At 35.5% G+C, this 22,340-nt stretch overlaps 1 protein-coding gene across 7 annotated transcripts in view; it reads left to right on the top strand.

Moving 5' to 3' along the window:
• The window catches only part of LOC150108661 (DNA-binding protein SMUBP-2-like), a 240,629-nt gene that overhangs the window by 45,464 nt on the left and 172,825 nt on the right, over positions 1 to 22,340 (top strand). For all 7 annotated transcript variants that reach the window (XM_090390909.1, XM_090390907.1, XM_090390911.1 and 4 more), the window contains 3 exons: positions 3,317 to 3,512; positions 7,887 to 8,002; positions 21,576 to 21,748. In XM_090390909.1, coding sequence (XP_090247035.1) covers positions 3,317 to 3,512; positions 7,887 to 8,002; positions 21,576 to 21,748 — 485 coding nt within the window. The remainder of the gene's footprint in view (positions 1 to 3,316; positions 3,513 to 7,886; positions 8,003 to 21,575; positions 21,749 to 22,340) is intronic.

Genomic DNA, 22,340 nt, shown 5'->3' with positions numbered 1-22,340 from the left:
TCCACAAGATGATGTGCTTTACATTATGGGATACTGAGGAAAGTGATCAGAACTTAATCCGCCGTTGCCATGAGTTGCCCTAGTCCTGAAGATACTTCAGGTGCAAACTTTGTTTGCTTACACTTGGATAAAGGATCTATCTCACTGGCTTTAACAGGCCTTTAAGGCCCACAATCCTCCAAGTATGCTTGGATTTCATAACCAAAATGCGAGGATAGAATGGTCACCCCCCCCCATGCCTTGAGGTATTCCTGACTGTATCCCTGTGCGTTCAAGGAGCTGGTTTGCCTGCTTGCGGGATGAAAAACGCCAGATAAATTGGCGGGAAAAACCCTGCTGTCCACACCCAAGACCGGCTAACTTGGCTATGGCTGAGGAAGATCCTTCTACTCCTCACGTCGTTGACGGGAATCGAACCTAGGACACTCCTTCCTCATTCATATGGTTGCAAGGTGCAAAGCCACTAGGCTAATCACGCAGACATAAAGGATTAAACTAAATATATAATTTATAGTCTAACTAAGTGAAAAAAAACTTCCAACATCTTTCTCTAATCCAGAGTAATTTAATAATAAGGTGTGACGCCTTTTGGCAACTGGCATATGGAAATATGAGTTCTGCATTGCTTCAACCTTGGTATCACCTCTGGCTCCCACTGAAGAGACCTCAATAAAGATCAAAACCGGTCTGGGTAGTGACCCTTCCTATAATGCATAGCATAATACATGTCCGCAAGGAGATATGCTTTGCATTATGAGATACTAAGGATATAAATTGATCACAACTTAATCTACCTTTGCCACAAGTTGCCCTAGTCCTGAAGATACTTTAGGTGCAAACTTTGTTTGCTTACACTTGGACAATGGATTAAACTAAATACATAATTCATATTCTTTCTTTCTTCTACTAGCAATATACTAAGGAATTCTATTGGATTTTGCTTTACTGTTTCAGCCAGTCTCCTTTCACATGCCAGTTTTTCTTTCCTTGCTTCATTCATCATCTTCCTAGCCTGCACCTTATATTCATCATGCTGCTGAGAGTTCCCTGTTTTTTATATCTGCTCCATAATATCCTCTTTCTTAGAAGTTCTTGCATGATTCCATAATTCATCATACTTATGGCAATCTGATAACTTTGCTATAAGTAACTGATTCCATACCAAGTCCCAGATATTTTTGATTTCTCTCCCTTACAACTGATCAAACCACTGCACATCACCAATCTATTTCCGTAATTTATCATAGTCCCTTGCTCTGTAATTCCACACATCTCTCTCTCTCTCTTATTCCATGAAGCTTGTACCTAGCCAATTTTCATGTCAAAGACACATGGTTGCTCTTGCTCCAATTAGTAGCATCATAGTGACATCTTCTGTTATCATTGTCTGAGACAATATTAGTAAATCTAACACTTGAGTCCCACATATTGCTTCAGCTACATGCTGCATAGGGTAGTTGTTCTTAAGTAGCTCAAGGGAATTCAATCTTCTTACTCACATGTTATTTCCTGCTTCCAATCAATGCTTCCATAGTTAAAGTAACCCATTATTATTATTATCACTCTTTTTGCTCACCAGTCTCATCTTTCTGAACATTTCAGAATCATCTCCTTCTGCATTCCCTGGCCTGTAGCAACATCCCATCAAATATCTAAAATTAAGTCTTACCTCATTTCTACACCATATGGCCTCAAAGCCATTATCATTACTGCTATTTTTTTCCAAGTTTCACATCAAAGGGATACAACTATTCTGAACTCATCAGCAGTACCTTACCTCCTCTTTTATCTTTTCTGTTTTTTGGAATATTCTATACCCATCACATTATATTCCCATATTTCCTCCTCCATTAACCACTTCTCACTGACACCAATGATAGTGAATTGACTAGCTGTATCAAGCTACAAACTCTGTCCTGTTATTCCTGATACTTGTTGCACTGGTGTATAAGCACAATAGCTTTCCTTCCCACAATTCCTTATCTCATTATTCAAATCCTTTGACTCTGTTGCTTCCACTAAGACCAACCATGCATACCTATTTTGTTTTCCTTTGTTCTTTATCTCACACCAATTCTGGTATCTTATACTCACAATCCTGCCATTTAATTTTTGTTTCTCTGACTGCCTGCACATACTTCTCCTCTCATCAACCATCTATTTGGCTTCACACTGCTGCTCTCACTCAAATGCAGACTGTCTTTAGCAAACAGCCCTCTCATACCTTCAAATTTATTCCATACAGCCACAAACTCAAGTTCTCTCTTCCTTTACATTCTAGCTATCATGCCATTCATGATTACTGCTCTTCTTATCAGTTCTCTACTGTCATACTGTGGCAACATGTTCACAATTCTCCCTCTAACATTCTTCTGCTTGACCATCTCTAGCAAAACTCAAATATCCTGTGCAACCTTATTCACACTTCCTTGCAAATTGTTTGTTTCTGTCAGCACAGTCAACTCCTCTGCATTTCCTTTCTCCTCCACTGCCTTAGTCACTCTTCGAATTGTTTCTCCTCTCAGACATTTTGATACCTGCTCCATTTTCACATCCTTCACTCTCGAGTCTCCACACAGCACTATACTACTTGCACCATTCCACTGCAGGCATTCATCTTTGACTCATCTGCTGCTAGCACCTTCCTTCATGTACCTTCAACTACTAATCTAAATGTCTTATATCACTCTACACACACCTCAATTCATTCTGCAGGAATTAATGCAGAAGTCATACATTTTATATATACAGGTAGAAAAGAAGTATATCGCCTTATTATTAAATACTCAGGATGAAAAATAGTTAAGGAAATTTTTTTCCTTGTTGGTTATAATGTATGCTATTATATTCTTGTTTTAATTCTATATCTCTTGTAGACTAGTCATAAAGTTATTTCACATTTATGCTTATGCTTGGTATATAGAATTAAAACTAGAACATAACTTCTTGTCAAGTATAATGTACATTTTAACCAAAACTTGGGAAAACTTTCCATAACTATCTCTCATCCAGAGTTTTTAATAATAAGGTGATAAACCTTATTATTAAATAAGGTGTATTAAATAATTATTAAATTTAATTAAATTATTAAATTATGCTGTTTACTCAGTTGTGTCAGATGTACTGTTCAACACATAATGTAGTGGTCCCTAGAATACCCTCTGTGGTCACAAGTAAGGTATCCAGGTTGCTGAAGGTAATAAAATGAAACTTCTGTATTTTGAAAAGCTGATTTCAGCCAAACTTTTTAAGGTTGTGTGTGAGAGAGAGAGAGAGAGTGAAAAATGGATAATTTTATTTATTTTTATTTTTTAAGGAGATATTGTAGGTGTTGGAATTACTGACACAGATGGAAAACGAGAGATTCTGTCATCAGGTGTAGTATATCGTGTCAACCAGAATTCCGTGGTTGTAGCCTTCAAGGAGAATTTTGATTCTTTAGGACTTGAAAATGATCAGCAGTATCGTCTTGTTAAGCTTGCTAATGAAGTCACTTACAAAAGACTCCAGAGGTAAATTTTAGTATAAAGTTATTGAGCTCACTTTTCTAAACCTTACGGTTTTTTAATAGTTATTATTAATACTTTTGCATAATCAAAATAGACTATTTTAAATGATTTTAAACTATGATAAAGATAACATGAAAACTGAAGATAAAGATATCATAGAGTAAATATTTCAAAAGATTGCTAAATGAAACAAGCAGTAACAGAATGGTGGTAGCAAATACTCAGCAGGAATTCATATCAGTATTTGAAGAACAAAAAGTCATTCAGAGCCTGAAATGTGGAAAGGTAGCTGGAGTTGAGGATCTTCTTCTTTTCAGCCACTTTCTGTCCACTTCTCGACGAAGGCCTCCTCCAGTTCTTTCCACCTTTCTCTGTTCTTGGCAATGGTTGACCAATTTTCCCCAACAAAATTTGACAATTCATCACTCCACCTCCTTTTAGGATGTCCTTGGCCTCGTTTCCTTTCTTTTGGTATCCAGTTCATTAATATGGTGGTCCATTGCTCATCTTCTCTTCTGGATAGATATCTGACCCATTTCCATTTTAGTCGCTTATGGTGAAGAATTATGTCAGTAATATGAGTCTGGCTTCTTATCTTTTAATGTGATGCCTAGCATCAACCTCTCCATTTTTCTTTTAGTTGTTGCTAGTTTATTTGCCAGTGCTTTTGTTAAAGACCAAGTTTCACAACCATATGTGATGACTGGAAGTATTTTTTTTATTTATTTATTTATTTTTTATTATCCCATGGTGTTATTACACCAGATCATAGAGGTCAAGTTCATGTATTTTATACAGACCCTTTTCTGGGTTGTTATAGAGTTCACATTTGGAAATATTTATACAGTTTAGCAAATGCATGGGTGATGCTTCCTCGATGTTACAGATTTTGTGGGTGGGGAAGACTTTTATGATATTGCTAAACTTGATTGGTCTTGTGTGGCCGGTTTTGAGGTGAGTGATCATGATAGTGGCACAGTGATTAAACTTGGAGTTGATGGTAGCTCCTGGATTTTCTGCTAAGTGCCAGTGGTGAGTCATGTCCTGAAGAATTGTTCTTTTTATGTTTTCTTTTTGGATGGTTTTAAAAAGATCAAAATCTGTGGTATCACTTGATGTTATGGCCATTTTTGCTACTTCATCTGCAGTTTCGTTTCCCTTTAATCCCACATGGGATGGGATCCATTAGAAGATTATTTCGGAATCCTTATGGAGTTTGTTTATGTTTTTTGCTATGTCTCTAAGTATTTCTTCTTGATGGCTAGTGTAGCACTTCTTAATAGCTTGAAGAGCTGCTAAGGAATCTGTGAAAAATATAAACTCCTTCGGCTTTTGTTTGTCCCACTATTGCAGTGCTGTGTTAATGGCTATTAATTCTGCATGGTATGAGTTGCATCCAATACTGTTAATTGTTTTTAGTTCTATATTATGAGAGCCATAGATGAGTATGCCACTCCCAGAATTGCCATTTGGATTTTTGGAGCCATCTGTGTAGATCTTTATTGACTGGAAGTATACACTGGATAAATGTCTTCCTTTTTAAACAGAGTTGGACATCATTGTTTTGAAAGATGCTTTTCAATTTTCTGAATGCACTCCAGACAAGTTGAATTCTCCTATTTATTTCCTTTTGGAGTCCACATTTTAGATCTAAGTATGTATATGAAGTGACTCGTTCCAAAAAATTGTTTTCTATTATTATGTTTTTTTGGTGTTACAAAATGATTAAACATGATTTTAGTTTTTTCTCTGTTTATTTTTAGACTGACTTTTCTGCTTTCATGATATAGGTCTTCTAGCATTATATTAAGGTCTTCTGGAGTGTTTGCAAAAATTTGATATCATCTGCATATCTTAGGTGTGTTAAGTTTCTTTTATTAATTTTTATACCAAGGTTTGTCCAGTTTATATTATTAAATATTTTTTGAAGGACTGCTGTAAAGATTTTGGGTGATAGAGTCTCCCCTTGTTGGACACCTTTTTCAATTGATATTTTATTGCTACTTGTGTGAAGTTGGATTGGTGCTGTTGCAGCATGGTGTATTTCCTGGAGGAGGTATATATATTCTCCAGGAACTCCCTGATTCTGGAGTGCTTTGATTATTGCATTAGTTGATGGAATCAATTGTTTTTTCATAATCAAGAATTGTCTTGTAAAAGCAATGTCTAAATGTATCCAAGGGTCAGAAGGTTAAATAAGGTAGGTGTGAAATAGATGAATGAAGAGTTAAACATGCGATACAGAGGAAAAAAGCATTATGGAGGCAACACAAGATAATCAATTCTATGACAGTTCCAGTACAGGCAAAGAGAGTGACTTGGTTGGTAAGGGTAGCAAAAGTGAAGTATGAGCGGCAGTTAGCTAATGAAGCCAAAAAGAATCTTAGGAGTTCTTTTGATATGTAGCCAGCAAAAAAAAAAAAAAAAAAAGATTATGGAAGGATGACATTAACTGGAGAAAATCGTATAAGAACAACTGCTGCATAAGACATAGTGGAGATATTTAATGAGCAGTTTATAAAGGTCTTTCATTCTTGTATATGTGACCTCATGGAGCGTTTGAGAGAGCAGTTGATGATGAGGAGGAGAGACTAACTGTAAGTGAGCAAGAGGTGTATGGGGAATTGAGCAAACTTGATGTTAATAAGGCTGTGGGACTTGATAATATATCACCATGTATTTTGAAGGAATGTGCCATGGAGTCGGCATCTGCCTTGACATATTTTTTAATATGAGTCTTGCACTGGGTCGAGTTCCAAAGGAGTGGAAGGAGGGCAAAATTGTTCCACTTCAAGGGAGGTGATAGAACTCAAGCATCAAATTATAGTATTTATTAAAATAATGAGCCGAAAGACTTCAGTTCGGTGATGCAAAATTATATAAGTCAAGTGGATATTAGATCCAGCTTTATTTCAAAGCTGAATGTAGAAACTGTGAAAGTTTCGTTAAAATAAGTTGACCAGAGAGCTTACGGGAATACACTCACTGGCACTCTGGTCAAGTTATTTTAACAAAACTTTCATAGTTTCTATGAAAGTTTTGTTAAAATCATGAGTTGCCTTAGTGCGGACTACTTACAAGACATAGGTGCCCCAAGCGTTTATATATTCACCTTCTGTTAGTCCATTTTGATAAGGTTTCACTGGCCTAGCAGCTGTCACTGGCCAGGCAGCTGTTTGCTTGGTCTCTGAAGAGAACCAACCAACTGTTTCAGCTGGTTGGTTCTCTATTAGTGTAATATCATTGCTGAATTGTAGAGTACTCAGGTTTGCATATTTGCATATCTGAAATAAGCAAGTGGAATTACACTTTACATTGGTGTAAATGCCCTGAATATTTCTGTGAAAATATTTATTATTGAAAGGAGTTAAATGTATTAATACATACATACAGGGTGTTCGGGATAAATTTGACAGTTTCGTAAGGAAAAAGAAAATCTTCTTTGTATCTATTAAATTTAATGAATTGACAAAAAAACATTACAGGCAGAGTTAATTACAATACTATCAACAAGATTTACTCAAAATAACCACCATTAGCATCGATCACAGCTTCAATTCTGCTTCGGAACCTCGAACAAGCTGATGCTACAGTCTCCCTGGGAAGGGCCGCAAAAACTGTTTTAATTTTATCCATTAACTGGGCTTTTGTATTACTGGAAGTGCGATTGGTGTCTTTTTCAACTGCGCCCCATACAAAATAATCCATGGGGTTAAGGTCTGGGGAGTTTGGAGGCCAAACATTTGGACTGGTGAAGTCGTAGAAATTTTCAGACAACCATTTTTGACTTTTCCCAGAGGTGTGGCAAGGGGCCGAATCCTGCTGCCATACATACGGCCTACCATTGGCTACCCTTGTTATCCAGGGCTTGACTACAGTTAGCAACTCCACGAACAAAGCCCGAATTCCAATGCCAGGGTTCTTCAACACCTGTTCCTGCAGATTTGCGAGGAATTCTGCTGTACGAACGCAATCAGATCGTCTGCTAGGGATCTTTCTTCTTGCTACATCCTCGTAGTCACCATTGCAAGTCTCTAGTTCATGCCTGATTGTTTTTACTGTATTCAGGGAGCATTGGGCAGCAGTCGTAATATCCTTATTTTGATGGCGGGCACGAATCATCATGATACAAGTTATTCTCTTCCATGATTCAGGTGGGTTCCAGCTATCCATCCTTTCTGACATCTTGTATATGAATGAAGAAGGGTCCAAACTTTTAAATGAAGAGAAGTGTGTGTTAATACATGTAACTTACGGAAAAATATAATTAATTATAAATATGTCAAATTTATCCCGAACACCCTGTACATTCATATATATATATATATATATATATATATATATCTTTTTTTTTTTAATTTTATTTTTGTCCTGTAGAGGATTAAAAAAGTTGCTTAACTATCATAATGGAAAAGCAGCTAACCTAGTGCAAGTTTTATTTGGAGAGAAAGAGCCAAGTGAATCCCATTGTAGTCTCATTTCCAAAAACTCAGGTAATATGTTTTATTCACAGTGGGTAAATTGGGGGTATTCTATAAATTTCTATTTATTGAAAATATGAATTCATTTTATACTATTATGAAATATGTTAAGCATATATCAGATGGTGGTGTGAATTAAGGCAGTAAAAGCTAATGTTCTTTGATGCTGAATTTTTACTTTTTTGAAATAAAACAGTGCAAAATTTTGTTTTCTTACATGCTAACCAACTTCATACCCATCATCATCATAATGCTAAATATGGATATTGACCATATTAGTCTGCTCAAGTCTTTTAGTTATCAATCATTATCATCAATATCATTATCAATCTAATATCCTCAGGTCTATCTGACCTTCTATTCCTAATTTATTTATATTTTATTAATTGTTTAGGATATCAGGTGTTGGCCATTCGGTTTACATGTTCTATCCAATTTTGTTTGTATTTGTTTAGTTTTTCTTCTGTTGATATTATTTTTAGTTCTTTTAAAATATCTTTGTTCCTTTTTTTTTTTTTAATCTAATAATATGTATTTTGCAGTTCTTCTCATGAATCTCATTTCACTTGTTTTATTCTTTGTTTATGTTGTTTATTTATTGCCCAAATTTCGCTGCAGTATAATAATGTAGATATTGCTAAAGTATTGTATATTTTCAAGCGTGTTTCTTTTTAGTGCAATATTTGGATTGAGCATTCTATTTATTATTGTTATTATTATTCAGGCCTCCAAGGAGTCAAAAGACTCATTGCGGGAGGTCCTTCCTAGGAAACACAAGTCTATCAAGACTCATTGTGGGAGGTACCTCCTAGGAAACACAAAGTCTATCATACCACTCCTTAAAAGACCGTTCTCACTCTCACCACTCTATCAGGCAATGCATTCAACAGTTCACCACCCTCCATGCAAAGAAACCACTCCTCACCTTCTTGCTCACAGTTTCCTTTCGTAACTTCCAGGGATGGCCCCTTGCCATCACTCCTTCCCGTTGTTCAACCAAGTGAAAGAACTCCCCAGTGTCAACCCTGTAACCACTTCTCAACAGTTTAAAAGTCTCAATCATATCACCCCCTCCTTCTTCTATCCACCAAACTCTGCAGTCCACAATCCCCCAGCCGATCCTCATAACTAACATTGTACAGTCCGACACCATCTTTGTTATCCGCCTTTGTATCCTTTCCACAGTTAATTTATCCCCTTCAAATCCTGGGAACCAGATCTGAGAACAATAGTCTAAGTATGGTCTAATCAGAGTCTTATACAACGGAATGATAACCATTTTATCTCTGCAGGTCAGTGTCCTTCTCATTATTGCAGCAATCCTCCGTGTTACCTTCACCACCTTTGCAATATGTCCCTTGAATTTCAGGTTTCTATCAATCATCAACCCCAGATCTCTTGTCTCCGCTACTTCCTTCAGCATAGCTCCTCCAATAGAGTATGCAGCATCCCATCAATATGTCCCAAACCTCAAGATCTTACACTTTGGTGCATTAAAACTGCCATCCCCATTCATTTGCCCACCTGTCTAGCTTATTCAAATCCTCTTGCAGGACTACCACATCTGCATTATTACTAATAACCCTTCCCAGCTTCACATCATCTGCAAACAACTGAATATCCCCCTGCAATCCACTGACAATGTCATTGATATAAAGGTTAAACAATATAGGTCCCAGTACTGAGCCCTGTGGAACCCTACTTGTAACCCTCTGCCTCCTTGAAACTGCCCCACCATACACAACTCTCTGTTACCTATTGGACAGCCAATCCTGAATCCAGTTGACCAACCTGATATCCAAACTCATGTGCTGCAACTTGAATATCAGCTTATCATGTTGCACCCTGTCAAATGCCTTCACTAAATCCAAGAAAATGGCAGTGTACGCCTTTCCCCTCATCTACTGCTCTTGTAACTTTATAATAAAAGGCTAGCATATTACTAAAACAAGAGCGCCCCCCCCCCTCATAAATCCATGTTCACTCTCACAGATAAAGTTACCCTCATCTGCCCAATGTTGTATACGGTCCCTCACTTATTTCTCCAAGATCTTAACAACTACTGATGACACACAAACTGGCCTATAATTAGACACTTCCAGTCTGCTACCACCCGTATGCAATGGCACTATCTTACCTTCCTTCCATTCCCTGAGCACCTTTCCCATAGCCAGACTTTCATTGAAAAGCCAGGTCAAAGGAGCTGTCAGTTCCTTAGCACATTCTCTTAAAACTCGTGGTATAATACCATCCAATCCCACAGCTTTACTGACATCCAGAATACTCAGTATTTGGAACACGTTCTCCTCCTGCACCCTCTAAACCCCGAACCTGCCCTATCCTTCTAGTATTAAAATTTACTCCTCCAGGATGAAATACACCAATAAAGTGTTCATTGAACAATTCCACTATATTCTCTGCATCAGTCACTCTATTCCCATTTTTATCCTACAATGTCATTCTTCCACAATAATTTCTCCTCCTACTGACCACATAGCTAAAAAATTCCCTAGGATTTTCTTTGGATCTTAGGGCCAATCTCTTCTCATATTCCAGTTTTGCCTTCCTTACCATACTAGTCACTCTCCTGGCCCTCGTCTTATATTCTTCATGTATCTGCTCTTCACCTGTCTCCTTATATCTTTTCCATAGCCTCTTTTTCACATGCAGTTCCTGTTTAATATTGTATGTCATCCACTTTACACCAAATTGTGTCCTCTTCTTCACTTGTGGAATATGGCTTGCTATTGCTGCTAACAAATATTCCTTCACAATTTCCCAAGCACTGATGATATCCTGGCCTTCCAATTCCTCCCTCCATGAAACTTCCCCAAGTTGATGTCTAAGACTATTATAATCACCTGCCTTATAATTCCACATATGTTCCTGTCTCTTTGATACTCCTGCATGTCTATTCATCGTCCAAGTCAAAACCACATGGTCACTCTCTCCAACTGATGGGAGAGATGTCATCTCAGTTATTATCAACTCTTCTGATGCTATCACCAAATCCAAAACTCTTGAACCTCTTGTTCTCTCTATTACATGTTGTCTAAGATATTTGTCCCTCAAGAATTCTAGAAATTCCGTTCCCTTCTTGCTACGTGCATCTTCCTCTCTCCAATTTATACTGTTGTAGTTAAAATCTCCCATAACAATCATTCTTCTTGCACTTGCCATGCTCAACTGTCTAAACATCTCCTAGTCCCCACCCTCTCTGCTCCTTGGTTTGTAGCAACACCCCACTAAATGTCCCGTCTTGCCAACCTCTACCTCACACCACATGCTTTCAAAACCATTAGTGTCACTGCCTTCCAAAGCCCTAGAGCTCTTAGAGGACATGTCATCACTTATCGTAAGCAGTACTCAACCACCAGTCTTCCATTTCCTATCCTGCCGAAAAATGCTCTACCCTGCTATTTCTATTCCTGTTATTATAGCCTCTTCTGACAACCACGTCTCAGTGATCCCAATAATCTTTGGCCAGGCCGATGCTATCAGCGCCTCCAATTCCTTTCCTTTATTTCGGATACTCCTGGTATTTGTATAAAGTATGAAAATGCCACTATTTCTATACCCAGCATTATCCCCTCTAGATTCCACTGGGCTCAGGCGCTACCTGATGTTGTTCCCCTACTTCCAAGTATCCTTTCCCACAAGAGGCCACCCCTGCTACCATCCACCTTGGGCATTCTAGTTTCCCTTCATTGACACACTGACTCGTTCAGAATAACAATTTCTCCGGATGCCTATGTCCTTCCTCCTTCAAATGCAAGCATTCTCTCACATACAATTCCTCTCTGTCCTCAAATGCTCTCCAAGCATCCACATATTCCAATCCTCTCTTCTGGCACATTCTAGCTATTATGTTATTCAATATTACTGCTCTTTTGCTCAGCTCATCACTACCTAGGCAACATGCACACTATCTTTCCTCTCTGCGTCTTCTTTCATACTACCTCAAGCCTATTATCAGGACTATGATCTGAAAAACTTTTGAAGCTTTTAATTTTGTCTTTTTTTCCCTTCGTATCATATTTCACGTTTAAGATAAAGTATTTATCTGTTCTATTGTTTTATTATTAATAACTATTTTATTTCTAACTGAAGTTTGTCCATTAAATGCTGTTGGTTTAGTTTTATCTGTGGAGCAGTGGTGAATTCTCTATGCTTGCTACGCAAGCTCATTAATTGAGAAAAAAGTAATATTTTTTTAAAAGTAAAAAAAGTAAAAGTAATAAAAAAAAAAGCTAAATGGAATGCTTAGAAATGCATGCATTTATAAGCATTCCACTTAGGCTTTTATTTTTGTAGACAGAAGATGTTTTAAGCTTGCGCAGCAATAATTGAGCTTTCCATTGTATATCGAAGGCTGACGCTAGTCAAGCTACCTTGGCTTGCTCGGTTGTGGAAGCATCCAGGTCTTCGCTCCAGCACTGTGATTTCATGCGTGCGCATAGCCATTTCTGCTCCCTCCATGTCATCTCACCCTGTTGCTTAAACACGGGCCATACGTAGTCAAAGTAGCTCTTGCCAGTGAGCTTCAGCCAGCCTTTACAAGTGTGCGTGTTGCTTGGGAAAATTAAGTTACAACCAACTTTTTATGACAATGTTATTGACCAGTTCATAAAGAAGACCTGTAGTAGAATTTGTATTCAAGTAGCTAAATTGAAAAAGATATAATATCATTTGTAAAATAAATGTTGTATTTGTATGATTAAATGTACATAAATTTCTAAATACAGGTAACCCTCATATAATGCGGTAGTTACACAACGCGGTTTCGATATAACGTGGTCTAAAATTGTAGCAACCCTTGTTGAATGCGATACTTATACAACACCGTTTCAATAAAAACACAGTCCACAAATTGTAGTAACCCTTTATATTTTCATATGTTTTTCACTGCGCAACTTAAAAATCAAATTTTATCTTCATTAAATTTGTGTCTGCCTGTATCCTGCATGTAATTATAAGTAGCGAATTTATATTATTAGAAATACCCTTTAGCATGCATGTACCTCAATTGTTTACTGTATAAAATGTTTATTGTTGAAAATTGTCCTTGTTTTTGCCAGGAAAGTGCATTAAAAATCATAAGTGTGTTCATCTCATGCTGAGCACTTTATTTTCTGGTAAGTTACATGCAGTATGTAATGCTTGCTTTTTTATGTAAAAAATTATTTTTATAGTAATGGCCACAAACTGCAATGAAAGGGGAAAAACCAACATTGAAAACAAAATTAATTTCTCTCAAAGAAAAATATTCAAAATCTTGGATCGGTTGAAAAATGGAGAAAAACCAGGAGTTTTTTTGCAGGGACTTTGAATTTAAATGAATCAAGAATTCGAACAATCAAACAAAATGAACATAAAATCCTAGAAAGTGTTTATTGCTGGGTCAACGATAAGTGCAAAGCGCATTGCTCATGTACACGATATTCTAATAGAGAAATCTCTAATGATTTTGATAGAAGATTGCACCTCAAAAGAAAATTCCTATGGATGGAAATCTTATTAAACAAAAAACTCTCAAAGTTTATAAGCATTTATAGTGCAGACCAGGTGTTCAATGCGGATGAATGTGGGTTATATTGGAAAAAAGTGCAAAAATGCACCTATATTTCAAAAATGAAAGATCAGCTCCTGGATTCAAAGTTTCCAAAAATAGAAATACTCTACTGTTTTGTAATAATGCATCAGGTGATTACATGACAAAACCAGTGTTTATTAACATCCTCAAATCCTCGTGCTATGAAAGATTAAAATATGCACCATTTTATTTTGCCTAAAACATTTGTGCATCATTTTCAATGAAGTTTAAGTAAAATTTGTAATTTTTATACTTTTATACTATGTATTTGTTTCATAGTTTATGTTTTCTTAACTTACATGATTTACCTGAATTAAATTAAAATATATTTTTTTTGTTGGATATGTCATTGTTGTTTATATAATTTAAAAAAAAAAACGATTTAGGAACATAACCCTACTTTTTCTATGTGGTCTGAGACAGACTCGCATAACGTGTTTTATATAACGCGGCATTTCTGTGGAATCTAACATCCACGTTGTACGAGGGTTACTTGTACATAGTTTTAAAGTCAGTAATTCAGTACATAGTTTTAAGGTCAGTAATTCATTATTCTGCTAATCAGACTTCAATCATGCCTCTCATTCCGTGAATGATAACAAGAGCAAGCATGAATTTCAAGACCAGCATTCGCCCCTGCTATGGATATTTTCATTCCAAACTATTCTCCTATAATGTTTAAATTATATATTGCTCTTTGTAAATTCTTTCTTATCTGATATTATTATCTGATCATCTGCAAGTAATCACATATTTATTTTATTATTCCTGGAAATTTTTATATTTGGATTATTTAAAGTGTTTTATTAATATAAATATTAAAAAGTTTTATTTTGAGCAAAAGGAGATTATCCCTATCTTACTCCTTGGTTTATAGATTGTTTTTTTTTTTTCCATTTATTTTTATTTCATTATCTTTGTATATATTTAATATTGCATGTAGTTAAATATTAGGTATATTTATTCTTTGTAATTTATCAAACAATATTTGTCTTTTTACTTTGTCAAATGCCTTTTTCATAAACTGCAAACAAAAGGTGAGTTTCTAAATTAAATTCTCTTCTTTTCTCTATAAGTAGTTTTAAACAAAAAGCTGTATCCATTGTAGAGTGTTCTTTTCTGGCATTTTGACAATCTAATAATATTTTTTTGACTGTATATTTTCAAGTATTGTGTTGCATATTTTATAGCATACAATTAGTAGGTATTCTTATAGGTATTAATATACTTATATTTCATTCTATTAGTATTTGTCCATTTCTGTATATTTTATTTAAACATTTCAATAATCTCTAATGAATTTTTTTCAGCAAATTTATACAATTTGGTGTTTATCCCATCTTTCCTGCTGACTTACATTTTTATTTTATTTAGGTTATCCTTTAATTCTTTCATTGTTATCATATCATTTAAAGCATTTGTAAGTTTTTAATGTATTTTTTTTATGTTAGTATCATCTGTCGGAGATCTGTAAAGTAATCTAAGAATTCTTTTAAATCTGCTTTGCAATTTATATTTGCAGTTTCTTTTATATCTGTGTTCATATTTTATTGGCATTTTGTATATATAATTTTCTACATATTATATATATATATATATATATATATATTCACTTTCATCTTGTTTTTTACTACTTAACCATCTTTTAATGCCAGCTTTTTATTCTCAATTATTGTTTTTATTTCATTGTCCCATATATGAATTTTTTATTTTTATGGTATATTTTGTGTCCTTCCATATGCTGATGTAACTGATATATCTTTAATTTATAATATTTATGTATATTTTTGTGTTTAGAGAATGTATTTATTATTTTTAAATTATCATCATCATCAAATTTCTGCCATGTACCCTCAAGGGGTGTACAGGATATGATAGTACAACATGAAAAAATATTACATTACTAACTTCCTATCTACAATTTTTCTCCAAATCAGTCTATTACTTGTCAAGACTCCAACATTATCAGATCTTATATTTCTATCGTCTAACGCACTTTGTACCATATCAATCCACCTATATCTTGGTCTTCCTCTCGGTCGTTTTCCTGCCAACCTGGCAGAGAACACTTGCTTTGCTAATCTTTCTTCGCCCATTCTGTTTAAGTGACCATACCACCTGAGATTAGCTCTGCTAATGCATTCCTGGATGTTGACAATGTCAAGTTCTTTCCTAATATCCTCGTTTTTAATATGATATTGCCATTGATGCCATCTGTTCACGCCTCTAATCTTTCTCAGGACTCTCATATCTGCGGTCTCTAGTCTTTGGTCAAGCGTTTTACTTCTGACCCAGCTCTCAGATCCATAAGTTAAAACTGGTTTGAACACTGTCTTGTATACAGCTAATTTCGTGTTCTGCCTAATTTCTTTCTTATTCCATATGAATTTATTCAATTGACTTCCCACCATACCAGCTTTGCTGATTCTGTTGTCTATTTTTATATTTAATTTACCATCTTCAGTAAAAATCATGCCTAAGTAGCTGAAATGTTTCACTTGTTCCACAGGTTCTCCATTCACAACACAGTTGACATTTTCAATGATTCTGCCTATTTTCATTGTCTTTGTCTTTTTATTGCTGACCTTCATACCATATCTATTACAACAGCTATTCAATTTAGTCAGAGAATCTTGCAGACTTGTGGCAGATTTATTTAGAAGTATAACATCATCTGCATAAAGCAAAGAGCTGACATTAACATCTCCAGTTTTGATATCATGTTTAATACCACTTTCCTTCATAATGTGATCCATATAGATAATAACAGAGGGGATAATGTACATCCTTGTCTCACACCAGATTTAACATTAAACCATCTTTCTGTACTTCCTTCAATTCTAACTGCTGACTTACAACTCAAATAAAGACCAAGTATTGCTTGATATAATGCCCCACTGACACCATATAACTGTAGCGTATTGAATAGCTTCTCTCTTGGCACTTTGTCATATGCCTTTTTCAAATCGACAAAACTTAAATACAGATCTTTGTTATATTCCCATGCTTTCTCGACTATTTGTCGTAAAGTGAATATCTGATCATGATAGCCTCTATTTGGCCTGAATCCAGCTTGTTCTTCACCAAGCTTTTCTTCCACAATTCTTCTCAACCGTTTCTCAAGTATACTTGCATAGATCTTGCCAGGAACACTCAGTAGGGAAATACCTCTGTATTTCTTACATTCAGTTTTATTTCCCTTTTTATATATGGGTACTATGAGAGCCCTACTCCAATCATCGGGAATTCGCCTTCTGTCCAGGCTTTCTGAACTATGCAGTGCAGCCACTGTAAGACTCTTATTCCACCATACTTCATTATTTCTGGTCGTATATCATCTACTCCTGCTGCCTTTCCACATTTCAAGCCTTTGATGGCTTTTTCTACTTCAAGTATGGATATGTATTCCTGACTGCATGCCTGGTCAGTGTGTTTTTACCACTGTGCTATTATCAGTGCTTGTTTCTTTTAGCAGTTTTTCAAAGTAATTACTCCATACTTCAAGGATATCTTTTTCGCCCGTTTTCATGTCACCTTTGTCATCTCTAACTCCTTTTACAGCATTCTTTCCTCCATTCCTAAGCTTCTTCAACAACCTCCAGAATATTTTGCCACATTCTTGATATTTATTTTCTATATTCTTGCCAAAGTCCTCCCATGACTTTTGTTTAGCTAGTTTTACACAGTGTTTAGCATTCTTGCATTTGTCTCTGTATTCTCTAAGAGCACAAGCTGACTTATTTGCCAGGAACTTTTGATATGCTTTCTTCTTTTTCTTAACTGCCTCTTTAACTTCCTGTGTCCACCAGGGAGTTCTGATTTCTTTATCCTTGCAGACAACCTCACCACATGCCTCTCTGGAAGAATCAATCAATGTTTTCTTCAGAGTTTGCCACTGAATCTCCAAGGTTTGGTTCCTGTTCTCAAACTCTTTCATGTTTTCTTCAATAATCTTTGTCTATTTTAATCTACAGTCACAACTGAGAGCTGCTCAACTTTTATTCGCTTTAAAACTTTCTTACATGTTATTCTTTTCAATATCAAATTCAGTTTTATCCTGCTCAAGACTAAATAGTGATCACTTCCCATTTTAAATCCTCTGTACACTCTGGTGTCGTGCACCAGGGAGAAAACATCACTATCAACAATAACATAGGTCAATGAGACTCTTCTTATTCCTTGTCTCTTCTCTCCATGTGAATTTGTGCACAATTTTATGTTGGAACATGGTGTTAGTAATAGCCAGTCCATGTCCTGAGCAGAAATCCAACAGATATTTGCCATTATTATTAACTTTGCTCTGTTCTCCAAATTTTCCCAAAATATTTTTGTGTCTCATAATTATTTTCTACTCTGCTATTTAGATCCCCAACAAGGACCAACTTTTCCTTTTTCATTGTGTCAGTTGCTTTTTCTAAAGCCTCAAAAATTTCCTCCACTTCTACTTTAGTAGAACCTTCTGTGGGACCACAGGCACAAATAAGTCTCATTGTCCAGTTCCCCATTCTCATATTTGCCCACATTACTCTACTTGAGACTGACTGCCATTCAAGAAGATTAGCCTCGTATTTTGGGTTGAATACTATGGCTACTCCTTCTTTTCCTTGATTGTCATTGCCTGAATATAACATTTTGTATTTATTGCTCAGAAAGATCTCACCAGTTTTTGTCTTTTTTGTTTCAGTCACCCCTATAATGTCGATCTGGTAGTTATCTAATTCCTCAACTAGCTCCATTTCTTTTCAATTCAGGCTTCTTATGTTGATAGTACCGATCTTTAACTCTGGTGATGTTGAGTTGGGGTTTGTTTTCAGATTTGTTCCAAATTATTATATGTTATATAATCAATGAATTATTTTCCATTTTTGTTTACTGTTGGTTCTCCAAATTTTTCTATATTTTTATTAATTTTTTCATTCCTATTCTAGTGTTAAGATCTCCAGCTATGATTATATTATTTGTTTTATTTAATTTTTCCTATATTTCCTGTAGCTGTTTGTAAAGGTCATCATTTTCTTCTTCTTTTCCTTCTTTGGGAGGATACATTCCACTTGTTAAATTTGCTTTATTTAATTTTATTTGCACTTCTAACATTCTTTCATTCCAGTATATATAATGAATTATTTTTTTCTTTAATTGATTTATGGATTCAAACCATTATGTCAGCTTTTACACATATTTGTTTGTCTACTCCACTATATATGATATGATAGTTGTTTGTGGAAGTTTTTTCACTTGGCTATGCTACCAATTACATATTTGGTTTAATCCTTTATCCAAGTGTAAGCAAACAAAGTTTTGAAATATCCCTGAAATATTTCAACGCCTGAAATATTTTCAGGACTGGAGCAACTCATGGTAAAGGTGGTATAAGTTCTGATCACTTGCCTTAGTATCTCCCATAATGCAAAGCACATCTCCTTGCAGACATGTATGATGCTATGCATTAAGGGAGGGGCCACTACCCAGACCGGTTTCGGCCTTTATTGAGGTCTCATCAGTGGGAGCTAGACCCAGAGGTGGTGGAATTAATGCAAAAGTCATATCACCATATACCAGTCGCCAAAAGGTGTCGACACCTTATTATTAAAATTCTCTTGATTAGAGATAGTTGATAGAATTTTTTTCACTTGACTATGCTACCAGTTACATATTTGGTTTAATCCTTTATCCAAGTTTAAGCAAACAAAGTTTGTGCCTGAAATATTTTCAGGACTGGAGCAACTCGTGGTAAAGGTGGTCCACTGACGAGACCTCAATAAAGGTCAAAACCGGTCTGGGTAGTGGCCCCTCCCTTAATGCATAGTATCATACATGTCTGCAAGGAGATGTGCTTTGCATTATGGGAGATTCTAGGGCAAGTGATCAGAAGATCTATGTTATGCTAACATAGAACAAGTATATTTAAGGCACAGTACAATGAGCTGTGTGTATGAACAGAAAGGACCTGCTATGATGAGTCCTTGACTCCATGGAGGTCTGAAGATGATGATAATAATAATAATAAGGTTTCCCTGTGTCAAGTTTCTAGTGTGATGATAAGTATCCTAGTGATGGGGTTGTCACCTTAGGGCTACTATGATCCTCTATAGATCATTTGATTTAGATGAGCACTTTGGTTGGAAAGACCTGGGTTTGAATCATGTCTAGTTACTAGACAGCATTTGAACTTTTATCAGGAATCTTCATGTGAGGAACCTTGTTTTTAATCAAGGGTTTCAAATGGTGAATTAGCCAGTCTCATACTGAAGTGGAGGGTTTTTCATCTCTCAGAACAAGCAAACTGGCCCGAAGAACACATGCAATATATACATATAGAACACTCTGGGAATAATAATTAACCAACCTATTCTTTCAAATTTGGTTTCAAATACACAGTGAAGTGTGGGTCTATGTGTAAGTGTAAATCAGGAAGGAACGATTCATTTTTTATACTTTGTTTATTTTTTTTTACATAGTCCAGTAACCCTTCTCTAGAGACCAAACATGAAACTTTTTCAAGCCACTTCAGGACTCAAATAAGCAGGGCCTCACACTAGCTTGATGAAATTCATCTCCTGTCTGAGGTAATTAATATTTTTGTAAAAGACTGAATGTTTTGGCATAAGTTAATTGGAGATAAAATTTAGGAATGGGTGGACAGGGATATGATACTGTGCATTGAACAGCATGGATTTTTATAATCAAGTGACAGAGTTGAATAAGGAATATGGGTACATGATAGTATTACATGTGGAAAGTTGTTCTGTAAATTGGAGCAGATAGAATAAAGAATAACCTGGCATTATGGATAAAATAGTGATTAATTGATAGGTATCAAAAAGTAATATATGGAGAAATGGTCTTTGTCACACCACTAATTTAGTGATTAGTGGTGTGACACTCTTTTGGTCTTAGGCTACTGCAAGTAATTTCTATATTAGTGATGTTGTGTTTGGTTTGTGTGAAGATAGAGTGCTTGTTTTTGCATAGAGTTAGATTATGAGTGAGATAGGTCAGGTGGCCTTATACTTAAGTAAATTGTAAAGGAGTTTATCCTATCTTTAGAGTGTGTAGTGTCTGTTAATCTCTGACCTGCCTTATCTTCTGGCATTTAATCTGTTTTGTAAAAAAAAAAAACTGAGTTTTCTGCAAAGATAACCCTGCCACCATATAAGACCAGCTAATTCACCTTCATTATAAAATAAAGGTATGAAAGTTCTTTGTTTTCTAGTCGAATTCAAACCTACATTTTCCAAACAGAAAAAGTTGCTGCCAATAGCATTACAAAGATGCTCTGTAGTGCAGTTGGCAGCAACATATTTTATGTGTGTCATCTCTGTAGCTCAGTCAGTATAGACAATACCCTTTGGTTGGAAAGACATGAATTTGAATTCTGCTTAGGATGCAAAGAACCTTTATCAGGACTTTTCAGCTGAAGATGAGTTAGTTGGTCTCATATAGTAGAGGCAGGGGTTTTCACCCTGCAAAACAAGCAAGTCATTCAGAAGAATACAAACAATTTATTGACATAACTGACAATGTAGATAGGATTAATTGTCCTATCATAAACACGAAGCAAGTTTCTAAGAAGCCAAGTTATTTAGCCACCACAGGCCATTGAACCTAACACAAAAAGGGAAGATGAGATGTGAGTGCATTACATATGAAATGTTTTTGAGTTTTTCCTGGGCTAAGTCCTTTACTTCAATTTTTGGAATTTGTTAAAAAAGAATTAATAAGACAGTAATCCATCAATTATCTGACTGCAGTGAGAAATTAGTTTGCTGTTAGGCAAACTGAGTTAACTGAAGGTACAGTGAAGTGCTGTTGTACCAGAAGACATTTGACACAGCAACCAATTCAAGGGTCATTAATTGAAAGTTGGATAATTGAAAGATCATTAGGTTTCTTATTAATTAATTTAATTTTTTCTTAATTTTAATTTTTTTACATTTGCATATCATTTCATGATATAATATTTATCTCCTCCCTTCTAATCTTGACTTTTAGATTGTAGTTCTGAGTTTTCATTTTTCAACTCACATCTGAATGACTTACAAAAAGAAGCAGTGAAATTTGCCTTATGTCAGAAGGAAGTAGCTATTATTCATGGACCACCAGGAACAGGCAAGACAACAACATTGACTGAAATTATAATGCAAGCTGTTAAACACAACTTTAAGGTAAACATTTCATAGCTTTTAATGTTATTTTGATTTGATTTATTCGTATTAGAAATATGCTGTCCTGAAGATAGCAAACACTGAGAAAATTGAAATAAAAATAAGAAGTTAAATATCTATATATAATTTACAGAATGCCAGAATTTTGAACTCTGTTTATTAGTAGCTCTAAAGCACTAGATATACATACATATCTATGTTTATAGTTGTTGCATTTATTGTTCTAATAATTATTTATTTTTCTTGCTCTCTCTCTCTTATTCACTTTCTCAACCAACAGTAGCAGCTAAGCCAAACATTAAGTAGCTGAAAACAGGAAAATATAGAGAAAACAACAGTACTCATTTAGATACTTTGTTCAGCCATCTGAACAAACACAGCACAAATGCATATAATTCACAATTGAAAGTCAGAACTCACTTCCATTTCTGGATATACTTGTCACGTGTCTTTCCTTCACTGTTACCATAAGCCTATACATACTGGCCAATATATTATACATAAACTCTTACCATCATCCAATACAAAAACTTGGTGTCACACACACACACACACACACACAAAACAAAAAAGAAAAAACAGAGCTCTAAAA

Source organism: Typopeltis vanoorti, chromosome 3 (assembly GCF_054136105.1).
Source record: "Typopeltis vanoorti isolate ZY-2024b chromosome 3, IOZ_Tvanoo_1.0, whole genome shotgun sequence".
Lineage (NCBI taxonomy): Eukaryota > Metazoa > Arthropoda > Arachnida > Uropygi > Thelyphonidae > Typopeltis > Typopeltis vanoorti.
This window is presented reverse-complemented; position numbering and strand designations above follow the sequence as displayed.